Source organism: Theobroma umbraticum, unplaced genomic scaffold, assembly GCF_002168275.2.
Source record: "Theobroma umbraticum cultivar Fairchild unplaced genomic scaffold, ASM216827v3 scaffold_56.0, whole genome shotgun sequence".
Classification (NCBI taxonomy): domain Eukaryota; kingdom Viridiplantae; phylum Streptophyta; class Magnoliopsida; order Malvales; family Malvaceae; genus Theobroma; species Theobroma umbraticum.
In genome coordinates, this window is record NW_018397256.1 from 10,581,563 (window position 1) to 10,595,759 (window position 14,197).

The following is a 14,197-nucleotide window of genomic DNA, read 5'->3' on the forward strand; positions in this document are numbered from 1 at the left end:
GCCTTTATAAATTTTATCTTTTATTACTTTAACTTATATATTAATTAATTTTTTCATAGGAAATCCGAATCAACCCAAATGGGGACATTTGAAACAACTTCATGATGTTTTACGTTCAATGGAGTATACTCTTACTCGTGGTGATGTTAAAAATATAGATTTGGGTAATTCTATTTGGGTAAGATTAATTTTTTTAAACATTTTTATATGAGTTTATTTTGAAGAATATAGTGTATTATATATATATATATATATGTGTGTGTGTGTTCTAATATTTTATTAATTTATATTATTTAGGCTGCTGTGTATTCAACAAAAGAAAAATCAAGCTGCTTTTTGAGTAATTCACACAACATGACAGACGCCGTAGTCAGATTCGGAGGAATTGATTACAGTGTTCCAGCATGGTCTGTTAGTATTCTTCCTGATTGCAAGGATGAAGCATATAACACAGCAAAGGTGTATGCTCAAACTTCAGTGATGGTAAAGAAATCCAATAAAGCTGAGGATGAACCCAATGCTCTGGAGTGGGAGTGGAGACCAGAAAATATTGAAAAGACGGCGGTGCAAGGGAAGGGAGATCACCATGCTAACAAGATTATTGATCAAAAGGCTACGGCAAATGATGCTAGCGACTATTTGTGGTACATGACAAGGTAAATCAATCATTCTCATTCAAGTATTTTTCTTTGCATTTATTTTTTCAATTTTTTTTTGATCTGCTTTATTTCTATTATTTTTGGTAGAGTCGAGCTTTCGAAGGATGATCCTCTTGTGACTGAAAAGGCTACCCTTCGTGTAACTGATAGCGGTCATGTTCTTCATGCCTATGTCAATGGAAAATACATCGGTAATGAAAAGATTCTTTTTTACTCTATTTTTTTATATATATTATTGATTGTAATATTTGATATAATTTTTTTTGTTTCAAATTTAGGTTCTCAATGGGCCAACTATAGCAGTCAAAAATATGTTTTCGAGCGTGAAGTCAAGCTAAACCCTGGAAAGAATTTGATATCATTGCTCAGTGCCACAGTTGGTTTACATGTATGTTACCACCCACCATAATTGTTTCATAATTTTGATATAATAATAATAATAATAATAATAATAATAATAATTGTTACGCTATTTAATGATTTTATTGACATAATTGTTACAGAACTATGGCCCCATGTTTGATTTGAATGTTAACTGGAGTTCTGTCTCCTGTGGAATTGGTTGCTCACAAAGAAGATGGCAAAGTAGTCAAAGATTTATCATCACAGAAATGGTCATATAAGGTCGGGTTGGATGGAGTTGCAAACAAGTTGTACGAAACAGATTGTCCTTCAAAGTTGAAATGGGCATCGGATTCCATTCCCGTTAACAGGAACTTGACTTGGTACAAGGTAATTCGAATGATTTGCAGAGTCCACCAGTATTGTTTATTGTGATTAGTTTATTGATTATTTTTAAATGCAGACAACCTTCAAAGCTCCATTGGGAAATGCTCCAGTTGTTGTGGATTTACTAGGTTTAGGAAAGGGCCATGCTTGGGTGAATAGTCATAGTCTGGGTAGGTATTGGCCCAGTTATATAGCTAATGAGCACGCTTGCAAGGCAGAAGCTTGTGATTATCGTGGCCCATATAGTGATAAAAAATGTGTCTCTAAATGTGGTGAGCCTACTCAGAGATGGTAAGCAATGTTTGACATAAATACCCGGTACTATAATTTTTATTCTTTTGATTTGTAAAAGATGAATTCGATCCCTCACCGTCTAAATTTTGTTGTTATTTGATAGGTATCATGTTCCAAGATCATTCCTTAAAGACAGTGAGAACACATTGGTTTTGTTTGAAGAATTCGGGGGTAATCCTTTTAGAGTACAGTTTCAAACTGTTGAAATCGGGACGGCATGCATAAATGCTCATGAGGGAAAGAAGGTGGAACTGTCTTGCAATGATCGACCAATTTCAAGAATTAATTTCGCTAGCTTTGGCGACCCACAAGGTGTGTGCGGAGCCTTCAAGAAAAGCGAGTGTGAATCAGAAGTGGATGCAGTGTCCATCCTTGAAAAAGTAAGTTGTATAATAATTTTTTTTACTTGTTTAAATATATTATTTCTTTTCAAATCACAATGACATTAATTTTTCTCGTGTAATGATTGTTAACAGGAATGTGTTGGCAAGGAATCATGTTCCTTCGAGATTTCTGAAGAGAAATTTGGAAAAGCTTATTGTGCTGTCAAAAGGCTAGCGGTGGAAGCTGTTTGCTAGGATTTTACATTTTGGTGTCTTTGATTACTTAGTTCCCTCTTTGAAGCATGTAGGACGTTTAAGGGAATTAGTCTGTTTATTTTTAGTTTATGAGGTAGTAGGCCTAATATGAGCTCAGTGTTCTACAAAGTTCTGATGAATATTTAATGTTTTAATGAGATTGCTTTTTGGCTTATGCCGCGTGAGATTGTTTTCTTCCATTTTGTTCTATGAGCCACAAAGTTGCAAAGCAAGAAAAATAGAAACTCATCTGGTTTCACAATGTTAAAAGTTAGTAACGTTTCCAGCTTGACCATATTGTTATCCGAGGAAATTTATCTTCTCTAACTGATAATCATAATTTTCAGGATTCATCCTTTTTGTAAACTAATAGATGGTTCAAATTTGTGATCTTACACAAAATCCGCAACCCGATTTAATGTCAAAAGATCATATTATGCCCAAATATAGAAAATTGCAGAAAGAATGAGTTGTGCTGATCTGAACAATTGGATAGTTTTGGTTGATGGGGTTTATAAATGCATTGATGTTCAGCTTAGGTGAATTTAAGCCACTGGCTACCGCTGAGAAAGCTTGTTCCTTTTTCTTTTTTCCTTTTATTTTCTTTTCTTTTCTTTTTTATCTTTTTCTTCTTCTTACCAGCAATGGTGTTTGTGCTCCCTCTGTCTTCTATCATTCACCTTCATCATCATTGGGAAAAAATAAAGAGTAGTGTACTTCATTAAAAAAGATGCCAAATAATTGGATTGGGTTTCTTCTCCTGGCTGCCTTAGCATTTCTGAGCTCATGCTCAGCAATCAAGGTTGAATATGATGTAACTGCCATTATCATTGATGGGCAGATGTAAGATTATCAATGCTGGTGCCATTCACTATCCTCGCAGCACTGAGTAGGTAATTTCTGTTTACTATATGAAAATGAAGAACAAACTTGCAACCACATTAAACCAAAACAAAATCCTCAAATGGCAATGTTCATTTGAAATAAAAGAAAAAAAAAAGTCTGCTAACTATTCACATGGAACAGATGTGGCCTGATCTGATTCACAAGGCAAAAGATGGTGGGCTCGATGCTATTGAAACATGTCTTTTGGGATCGCCATGAGCTTAAACGCCGCGAGGTCTGAATTGTTGTCATAGAATTATATTACATATGTCAGATATTCCTGACTTCCCTTGTGTTTTTGTTCTTCTTTCAGTATGATTTCTCAGGAAACTTGAACTTCATAAAGTTTTTCCAGCTCATCCAAGAAGCTGGTCTCTATGCCATTCTGCTCATAACATTGGACCTTATGTCTGTGCTGAATGGAATTATGGGTAAGTTTAGAATACTAAAAGGCATAACTGTGATTATTATAGTTTTTTTTCAACTTACTAGACGATTCTTTTCTTTCAATGTTCATTAATTTTTGATTGTAAGCATTCTAACAATTTCATCAGGAAATACAGAGGGAAATGGAAATTTTTACGACCAAGATGGTGGACATGGTCAAAACCACCAAGTTCTTTGCACCACAGGGAGGCCCTATAATTCTTGCTCAGGTTTTCAAAAATTCCAGCAATATTGTTTTCAGTTAATTTATGTAGATAGGTAGCAAGGGTATAATTATTAGCTAAAATGTTGAGGGTTTTTTGCTATATATAAACTATGACAGATAAAGAATGAATACGGAAACATCATGGAAGGTTATGGAGAAGCAGGGAAAGAATACATCCAACGGTTTGCACAATGGCTGTAGCCCAAAATGTGTGTGTTCCATGGCTTATGTGTCAACAGGCCGACGATCCTCAATCCATGGTATACTGATTTGTGCTTAAAGACAAATTGCAGATTGAATAAATCAAGAACCATAGTGTAAGAGTGATTGAATTTGTTTTAGTAACATTTTTTTACTTCCTCTGTGCAGACCAATACCTGCAATGGATTTTACTGTGACCAATTCAGGCCAAACAATCCTAAAAGCCCAAAAATGTGGACCGAAAACTGGACTGGATGGTGTGTTTCCCTTCCTTTGCCTCTTTCATTGTCACAGACCATTTAGACCTTAGAAGTCTTAAACACTGTATCCTTGCTCTCTTAGGTTCAAACTTTGGGGAGGCAAAGACCCACATAGAGCAGCTGAAGATCTCGCATTTCCAGTTGCACGCTTGTTCTAGCTGGGGGGAATCTTAAGTAACTATTACATGGTTGGTCTCATCATGTTAATTTCATTTGAGGATTTTCAACTGGCATATTTTCTTAATGCTGTTTTCTTGTCCTGTACAATTCAGGATTATGGTGGAACAAACTTTGGACGCTCTGGTGCAGGTCCATACATTACTACATCATATGATTATGATGCACCACTGGATGAATATGGTAATCAAACATAATATAATTAACATGTTATTTTTGCTGATTCTGCATCAAGGCCAAGTTACACTTGGTATTCTAAAGTAGATGTTTAAACCAAGATTGGGCATTGTTAGTAAGCTCAATGCTTTGAAAATCAAACCTCTGAGGGAATGTTAACCAGCCAAAGTATGGACATCTAAAGCAACTTCATGCGGCTCTGAAAGTTGGGGAGAAAGCTCTCACTACTGGCACAGTGACAACCAAGAATTATGGTAAAGATGTCGATGTAAGTGACAACTGACACATGTATAAAAGAAAATGCTCAATCTGAGGTGAAAGGAATGTTGTAAGTTTCTCTTGGCAATCAGTTGACCATGTACGCCAACAATGCCACCGGAGAGGGATTCTGTTTCTTGAGCAATGTAAACGGCCAAAATGATGTCGGTGTTGGCTTGGACCAAGATGGGAAGTACTTTGTGCCCGCTTGGTCTGTTCGTATTCTTCAGAATTGCAACAAGGAAATTTACAACAGTGCAAAGGTAAGAGAGATTGATTTCGTATATTCATTTCTTCCTTCACAATTACCGTATGAATTTGTCTAAATACTCACAGGCCACAGCCAAAATAATAATGCTAACAATGGATATATTGTGTATACATTATTGTCCACAGCTTAGCTCTCAGACCTCTGTAATGATAAGGAACTTAAACTAAAAGGGCAAGACTGAGGATGCGAATGGTGATGCAAACGAGGGAGATGCTGAAGAACCTGAGACAGAAGAGCAAGCTCCCAAACTCAACTGGAAGTGGGCTCCAGAGGCCATGAGAGACCCCCTCCAACGAAAGGGTAGATTTAGAGCAACAGTTCTTCTGGACCAGAAAGAAGCAACTTTTGATATCAGTGACTACTTGTGGTACACGACTAGGTAATTTCCTAGCCTCAACTCTACCATAATTATTCCTGTGTTTCTCTTTTTCAGGGATGGAATGATTGATGCTTAATTTCTGTTTTTTTGTTTAATCTAAAACAGTGTTGATATCAATAACAATTTGGAAATCCTGGAAAACTGCAACCCTGCGTGTCAGCACCGATGGCCATGCACTCCATGCTTATGTGAATAAAAAGCTGATAGGTAACCTTGGTCCGGTGAACCGGTGCAACTGGTTTCAGTTTTCTGTAATGATAATTTCCTTCTTTTAACTCAAAATTTGATGGTATGATAGGCTACTAATTCTCCAAGCAAGCTAATGGTCAACTAATGGTCAATGGTGACGATTATAGCTTTGTATTCGAGAAACCTGTTTCTCTCAACCCTGGGGCCAACACCATAACTTTACTCAGTGCCACAATTGGATTGGCGGTACGCACTTTCCCACTGCTTTAGTAGAAAAAACAGCTAAATGATCCTAGCATTTAAGAAGTCAAGTTCACAAGCATTTTCATTTTTCAAAGACAATTCCAATCTTTAAAAATAGTTGAAAACAGGGTTGTTGACATTGCTTCAATATCGGCATGCAGAACTGTGGTGAGAAGTACGACTTGAAACCCACTGGCTTAGTGGGGGGCTCAGTGCATTTGATCAATGGGAAACAAACGATTGATCTAACATCAAGCAACTAGTTTTATAAAGTAAGTTTCCTTTTTCTTTCTCCTTCCTGTCTCTTTTTTAATTAGAATTTTCAGACAAAGCACTCATATTAGGGGTAAACTCATCTCATTGTTTCTGTGGTGAAGGTGGGGTTAAATGGTGAAGTAGCCAAACGTCTCTACGATCCAAAATTACTCCATGGAAAAAAACTTTGCTGCTGATAACTTTCCCATTGGCAGACCCATGACTTGGTATAAGGTACTACTTGATCAAAAATGGTCCTGAAATGTTCTGTTTTCCCTTTTTTTCTTTAGTTCTAAAGAATCTAAGCTTTCCACGTGTCCAGACCACTTTCCAGGCTCCTTTGGCTACAGAACCAGTGGTGGTGGACTTGCAAGGCATGGGCAAGGGGCATGCCTGGGTGAATGGATACAGCATTGGGCGCTACCAGCCATCGCAAATAGCTGATGCTAATGGATGCAGTGACACATGCGATTACCGTGGCTCATACAAGGACGACAGATGCAGGACCAACTGTGGCAATCCTTCCCAAAGATGGTAAAACACTCATTTGCTTAACAATATAGGATAACGGACTGTAAATTAATGAACTCCAACCTCTAACTATAAAAGTGTTATCCTTGTATCAGGTACCACATTCCGAGATCATACCTCAACAGCAAAGAAGCGAACGCATTGATCTTGTTTGAGGGAATAGGTGGAAACGCTACGGACATTTCTTTCCAGATTGTGACAGTAGGAACAATTTGTGGTTATGCGTATGAGGGCAGCACATTAGAACTGTCATGCCAAGGTGGGCGAACCATTGCGGGAATCCAGTTTGCCAGCTTTGGGGACCCCCAGGGATCATGTGGCTCATACAAGGCAGGTTCCTTTCAAGCCACTGACAGCTTGGCTGCAGTGGAAAAGCTAATCATAAACATCGATCCTCACAATCGAAATATGAAACTTTTCACGATGCAAAGGAAATTATATTATAATTTAAAGTTTTCTTTTCTAGGCATGTGCGGGGAAGCCAAGCTGTTCCATCGATGTATCAGAGGCAACTTTCGGATTGAGAAATTTGGGCGTTACAAAGAAGTTGGCAGTACAAGCTGTTAGCGGTTAAAATATATACGAAGCGTCAGAACGTAAAGGAGGAGATACAAGAAGGAAACTCACTAGGATATATATGTCTCGTAAAGAAATGTGTTTGATGAATGAGTGAAGCCGTAACATGTCTCCTTCATAATTTAACTTTACTTGATGGCTTACCCTTTCTCTGGGAACTCCATTCCTCACCTCGACGTTTTGTAAAATCTCAGAAAATTGTGAGATAGAGAGAGCAAATGAAGGAAGAGAAGATGAAGAGAGGAAAACGTTTCTTTTTCTCACACATTTTTCATTTCATGTAGAGGTTATATCCCTCGATTACGACAGATTAATCGATCCCATAAAAGTCGGTCTTGGTAAAAAAAACTAAAACAAATTCAATAGCAAGAATGCACAAATACCAAAGCCTGCAATGGCTATTACAACAGACAGTTGAAGAAGAAATATCAAAACGATGTAGACTTATGCGTCTCAGCTTGTATGCAGAATCGACACATGAACAATTCGTTCTAGCCAACACAAGTCTGACCACAATACAAAACGACTCAGTCGCCACCGTTTAATCAAAAATAGAAACAACTAAAATTAACAAGTCTTCATCAACACTGAAACTTCTGTTAAACCCGCCTAATGTCTTTAGCATAAGAAAAATTCAATCAAGTTTCAATCACTTTTCAACAGCTGGTTTAAACATCAAATTTCGGAGATAAAAGGCAAAAATGGAGAAAAATTCAATTCCTTGCCTGCCCCATCCTGCCCGAGAGAGGGAGAGATTATCAAATGATAGAAATATGACTTAAAGGCGTCTAATAAATATTCATCTAAAAAGGAAAGTTAGAAGAGAAGGTGCATGGTATGGGTCCTACGGAAGTCAGTGATTCTTTCCCACCTGTTGCTAGCTGTCAATTTAACAATGGGAATTGGTGGTTCATCGACTCCTATAGAGCCATCTAAGGATTCACCTATTCAAGTTGAAAATAATGATCAAGGAGACCCAAAAGTTGTGAAAAGATACTGAAATCTGTGGTCTGGAATCATTGTAAGAGGATCAAAATCAATTGAGAGGACAAAGCAGAGTGCAATTATTGGATCAAAAAGCAAGAATGGGACAAAATATTTGCATGATCATTATAAAATTTTGTAAACTAAGGCCTTGCAAGAGTGCAAGGCAACAGCAGTGCGGAGGCAGCTGGAAAAATGTGTATAAGTAATTACACATTTGATCAAGAATCTTCCAGAAAAGACCTTGCTAGTGTGATAATAAAGCGTGAATATCCAATTTCAATGGTTGAACATTACCGATCCAAAATCTATACAGCTAGTCTTCAGCCGTTATTCAAGTTTCCTTCTCGCACTACACTTAGAAGTGACATCATGAAGATTTATGGATGTGAAAAGTCTAAGACTGTGGAGTTGTAGGAGAAGAGTTCAAGTAGGATTGCAATGACAACGGATATGTATACAGCTTGAAACCAATGGAAAAGATTCATGGCTATCACGGCACAATTCATTGATACTAATCGGGATCTGCAGAGTCTGGTCATGAGGTATATGAAAAACTATACTTTGCCAAATTCGATGATTTATTTATTAAGTTTGTTTAGCCTTATAACTCGCTGCCTTATACTTGTTACATTTTAATTTTAGATTTGTTAATGTGCCTGCCCTTATAGATCAGTTGTTCTCTCCAAGGAGCTGCTGAATTGCATGTCTGATTGGAACATTGACAAAGAAATTGTCCACGTTGATTGTGTTGATAATTGCTCTTTATGGCCAAGCTTAATCCTAATTATCTCTTGCTATGCATTGTTGTTTCACTTGCTTTGCTGTTGCACATATTTTAAATTTGATTGTCCAAGATGGGTTGAAGGTTATTGGCGATGGAATTTAAAGGGTTAGAGATAGTATTGAGAAACAATTTTTGGGAAAGTTGGCTGAATATGAAATTCAAAGGATTAAGAACCTTTGTTATGACTTGTTGAATGAATATCAAGGGTCAGATAATACATTGGTGAAATCTGAGTTAGACCATTATTTGGAGGAGAAAGTAAGTTTGGCGTAGAAATCCGAGGCTTGACATAATTGCTTGGTGGAAAAGTGGTGAACTCCATTACCCAACTTTAAAAGAGATGGTAGATTGGTAGGTCCTAATCGTAGTAGGCTTCATGCGGGTACTCTAGAAGCCTAATGTGTGCTCAAAATTGGTTGTTGAAAGATATACAAGGTAAGAATTAGTCAATTCATTACCTTACTATTTTATCAAACTTGAAATGATGTTTTCCATTTTTTAAGGTGTATGTTGGAAATAGAATGATATGTATTAATTCCATTCATATTGATACTTAACTTTGTGTATTAATTACCCTTTATTCTCTTTGTTATACTGATAATAAGGTGTTTCTTATTATAATTTAAAGAGGGCAGGCTGTTTGATCATGTGTCTAAAAGCTAGAGATCTTCGCATGCAGGTTTCCATGGCGATTGCAACTCTGTGTGAAAGCAAAGCAAAAGGCTTCCAACGGAATTTGCAAACGTGACAATCCCTCGTCCCCATGGACTTTGCGGTTATTTCAAGTTGGGAATTTGTACAAGCTACTCAATCAAAGTCAAGCCGCAGTGGAAAATGTAGTTAAAACATTCAAAACCAATCTTCTTTCTTTCCAAACTCGAAAGAAACATTGTTAGGTAGTTCAACGAATCTTTGCTTCTTAAATACTTTGAACTCCATTGTCTTGTGTTGGAAGAGAGAATTGTCATTAAATTAAAAGACACTAGCAATTTCATCGAGTGGCTACACCAGGCCAAGCTTTTCTCTCTGAGCCCAAAATAAAGAAATATTTTGGATGAAAAATTAGAAAGAAAAAAAGGAAGAAACTATGCATTTCAGCATATGGCAATTCCAATGGAACACAGATTGTTGACAGAACCTTTACAGATACTGTACATCTGCAACTCAATTCAAATTTGCAAAATTGAGCCGAAACACATATCAAATTGAAAGGCAAAACACTATAGAAATCACTTCAAAAACTCCCCATTAACTTTCCAACTACAAACCTATCAAATTCGCATACACTAACGTGGGATTCAAAACAAAAAAAAAAAAAGGAAAGAAAGAAAACTCCTAGAGCTAGAAAGTCCAAAAACCAGACGATTGATAACAAGTTCCACCGGACCCATCTCCGACACTCCCACCACCAAAATAACACTCCCCGTAAGAATTCCCACCCGCCGCCATCTCTTCTTTCACTTCCTTTTCTTCAGTAATAACCTTACGCGCGTGCCTGAAAGCTGCTTCCTGGATTTGAGCCGGCGGCAACTCACTAGCGTCTGCTATATCCGGAGGATTATCAGGAAAATTAAGCTTCCCCGAACTCCCACGCAGACAAAAAACCGCAGCGTCGTAAGCTCTAGCAGCTTCTTCCGCTGTCTTGTAAGAACCCAACCATATTCTTCCTCTGCTGTTCGGTTGCCGTACTTCCGCTACCCATTTCCCCCACTTCCTCATCCGTACTCCCTTGTAACGGGTGTTGCTGTTATTATTAACGCCGTTATCCCTCCCCCTTCCCGGCCTCACCATTTTTTTCCTCCTCGCTTCCTCGAATTTCAAACTCCTTTTATATTTAGTTTAAATGTGGCAATATTAAAAGTAAAAAACAAAGAGGAGATTTGTAAGAGGAAAAATGGGAGACGCAAAGGACGGAGCGCGTGGATGTTTGAAGAACTGCCACGTACGCAACTAAGGAGGAAACACCGCCGGAATTTTTCGTTGACGGGGGTTCATGGGGTCTCGACGTGGAAGCTTATAAACCGTCGGATTTAAATCGGTTCAACACGTGGGAGTGTTTTAATTGCATCTGTGATAAGCGGACACGTGGAGCGTGTAGGCCATTTGCTTCTATTTCCTTTCCACTGTCCAGTGGCTAGTTTTGTTTCTAGAAGGTCAACTTAAACTTTAAACATGATCACTCGTGTTTGCATACCATAAAAATATCAAATACGATTATATATGAAATGCGTTAAAATTAAAATAATAATATAATTAAATTTATTTTTTATTATAATTTATAATTATAAAAAAATAATAATAACATTAAATGTAACAAAATAAAATTGAAAATTAAGATTTGGGTATGACATAATTATATTATTATTTTTATAAAATTTAAAAATTTTATTAAACTAATTATTCAAAATTATTTAAGTAAAGTTAAAATAGTCTTTGATTATTAATTTTTTACAAATAGATAAATGTGTCATGTATACATGTTTAAATATGATAACACGATTAAACACGACAACATAATTAATTAAATATATTTTAAATATATTACTCGTGTCTCAAAACATTAAAATATAAAAAAATTTATATCTTAAACATGTCAAATATAATTAAATACAAAATATGTTAAAGTTAAACTCAAACATATTTAATATTATATTTTTTCATATCATTGTTAACTTGTCATATCTAAAATTGCTAAGTCTACTAAATTCATGTATACCAAAATTTGAGGGGATGAATAGTTACGTGGCTGTAGGTTTCGCCCAACATGGCCTGGGTGGCGGAAAGAATTTCCGTGTAGAAGCAGCGAGCAGCCATAGGAACAGTAATGGATAAGAATTGTCATTGCCTTTTGTTATCTTCTGGGGAGGCCCTGGTTTTGCCAATTAGCTCAAAGTTGGCATTAGATGGAGGCTTGAGTTGTCTTTCATTCAATAGATTTTTGTCAAATCTATGGTATCTCTTGAACTGATTCGGACGACTCAGTGTTACTTTCACCGACTCGGCATCTTCCTCCTAACCATAAGAAGTTCCAAAGATTTAGGTTCTAGATTTTGTAGCATGCATATTTTTTTTGGGTGCTTGTTGCTTTTTGTTTGTCCAAATCACAAAATAATTTAGGACGAAAAGATTTTACAGCGCCGCATTTTTTTTATTTTCTTCATTGGCTTTTGTTTCGTTATTTGTCAGTTTTTATCTTTGATAACGATTTGAAAATGAGTGAATATGAAAAAAAGAAAAGGAAATGCTCATGTATCGTCTAGTTACAATTAATAAAATCTTTTGACGATCGTTTCAAAAACCTATGATCAAATCATATTTTTGTGGAATATTGAATATATTTTTGCTAAATATTGAATATAAAGCAAAAGGACATTGAATATAGAGCTAATATATATATATATATATATATATATATATATACTATAAATCTAACGAAAAAAAATTAATTTTTTAAAATAGAATAAAAATTATTAAATTAAATTTTAATTGTTAAATTACCTTAATGTGTGTATATATATATTCAGTCTATTATATTCTTTTTGAAATATCTCAATTTATGTATCAATCATTGTAAGTAAAGAAGCATTTACTATTTTTTATTCGTTGTGTAGAAATCAAACAATTCAAGAGAAAATGGGACAGATTGATATATATAAATATATAGTTCTAGAATCAACTCTACTCTTCTTATTCACTCTCTTAAAACATGGAAGCTCAACCATTTTTGTGACTAAAAGTAAAGAGAGTGAGTAAAGCTGAAACTATAATTGAAAAGGATTGACAATTACTATGATATTTTTTAATATACTATATCAAAATATTACTATTTTATATCTTAATCTGAACAAGTATACTCTTAACAATTATCATAAAAATAATAATAACATTAAACAACAAATAAACATAAAATTTGAAATCATAAATTTCACGTACATTTCTTTTCATTTCAATATATATTTTTTTTCATATGGTGCCTTCTGATTCTTTGTTCAAAATTAATATTCTATGAATGACTTTTATTTTCGTAAGGGATTATAAAAATATCTTTAAATGTAAATAAATAAATAAATTTTAAATTGAGGATATTTTGATTAGTCATTATATCTTGATAGTGATTGAAAATGAGTGAATATGAAAAGAGAAAAGGAAATGTGCATGTGCCATCTAGTTAAAACTGATAAAATCTTTTAATGATCGTATCAAAGATTGACGACCAAATCTTACTTTCGTTGAATATTGAATATAGAGTGAAAAGATCACCGAACTGTATTTCTTTTAGATACACAAGAGATCTAACGAAAAAAGAAGGAAGATATTGTTCAACCTTATGCAAGAATTAAAAAATATATATATAAATAAAAAAGTCATATAATTAAGCATCATGCACTCTTGAATTTTCACTCTAACAAAGACATTGCCAAAGTTATATGCCAACCATGAAACTCAAAGATTCTTTTGTTATCAAATCTAAGTAAGACGAGAGGTGTATTATTAATTTGGCCCATAAGTTTCTTCAACTTTATTATTACTTTCTTTTTGAAATATCCCAATTTTATTGTAAATGAAGAAGCATAAAGAAAATATCTATATATAGTTCTAGAAGCAACTTTACTCTCCTTATTCACTCTTTAAGAACATTGAAACTCAAAAATTTTTGTGAATAAAAGTTAAAAGTATTTAATTCATCGATTGATGTATGATCATGATACTTAAAAGTAAGATTTGAATCTTTCTTTTTTCAAAATAAAAAAAAAGTAAAAGTAATATCATTAAAGATTGTCTCATAGAATTTGTTAAGATAATATTATATTTGTATATCATACACAATGGTTAACCATTAATATGATAATTTTTCATATACTAGACAAAATTATTAAGCATAAAATTTGAAAAAATTGTAGGTCTAGTAACTAAGTATATTTAAGATTGGATTTCTTCAATTTTATGGATAACTACAAAATGGGATATGACATTTTTGTAGGTACTAAGTAGAAAGTCTTTAGTTTTTTTAATCAAATGTCATGGCAGCTTGGGCCCTGCAGGTACGAGGACAGTCCAATTAACTTAATATAACCCATAACAAACATGTGGCATCCATTTCAGTAGCCGAAG

General features: G+C 35.1%; 2 protein-coding genes and 2 pseudogenes across 3 annotated transcripts in view; 3 read left to right on the forward strand and 1 right to left on the reverse strand.

The window, feature by feature from the left end:
* The window catches only part of LOC110410741 (beta-galactosidase 15-like), an 18,967-nt pseudogene extending 10,789 nt beyond the window's left edge, over positions 1–8,178 (forward strand). The window contains exons 6-19 of the transcript XR_016350871.1: positions 3,915–4,057; positions 4,167–4,255; positions 4,341–4,446; positions 4,531–4,618; positions 4,762–4,880; positions 4,963–5,133; positions 5,267–5,312; positions 5,376–5,520; positions 5,626–5,727; positions 5,840–5,955; positions 6,114–6,224; positions 6,330–6,441; positions 6,530–6,741; positions 6,834–8,178. The product of XR_016350871.1 is annotated as a beta-galactosidase 15-like (transcript). The remainder of the gene's footprint in view (positions 1–3,914; positions 4,058–4,166; positions 4,256–4,340; positions 4,447–4,530; positions 4,619–4,761; positions 4,881–4,962; positions 5,134–5,266; positions 5,313–5,375; positions 5,521–5,625; positions 5,728–5,839; positions 5,956–6,113; positions 6,225–6,329; positions 6,442–6,529; positions 6,742–6,833) is intronic.
* On the forward strand, positions 50–2,367 carry LOC110410740 (beta-galactosidase 7-like; the record flags this gene model as incomplete). Its single annotated transcript, XM_021420606.2, has 8 exons — positions 50–178; positions 298–656; positions 747–850; positions 938–1,051; positions 1,201–1,391; positions 1,465–1,679; positions 1,786–2,062; positions 2,159–2,367. Coding segments are annotated over 8 exons (1,491 nt in total), but the record flags the coding sequence as incomplete, so codon positions are not given.
* Positions 3,114–3,854, forward strand: LOC149527547 (uncharacterized). The gene is made up of 4 exons (XM_089782537.1): positions 3,114–3,153; positions 3,287–3,380; positions 3,459–3,576; positions 3,700–3,854. Exons 2-4 carry the CDS (start codon positions 3,318–3,320, stop codon positions 3,852–3,854), a joined length of 336 nt encoding a protein of 111 aa, XP_089638663.1. The 5' UTR covers positions 3,114–3,153; positions 3,287–3,317.
* Positions 8,179–10,074: 1,896 nt separating the features above from the next.
* Positions 10,075–11,265, reverse strand: LOC110411126 (ethylene-responsive transcription factor ERF017 pseudogene; annotated as a pseudogene).
* Positions 11,266–14,197: the final 2,932 nt, after the last annotated feature.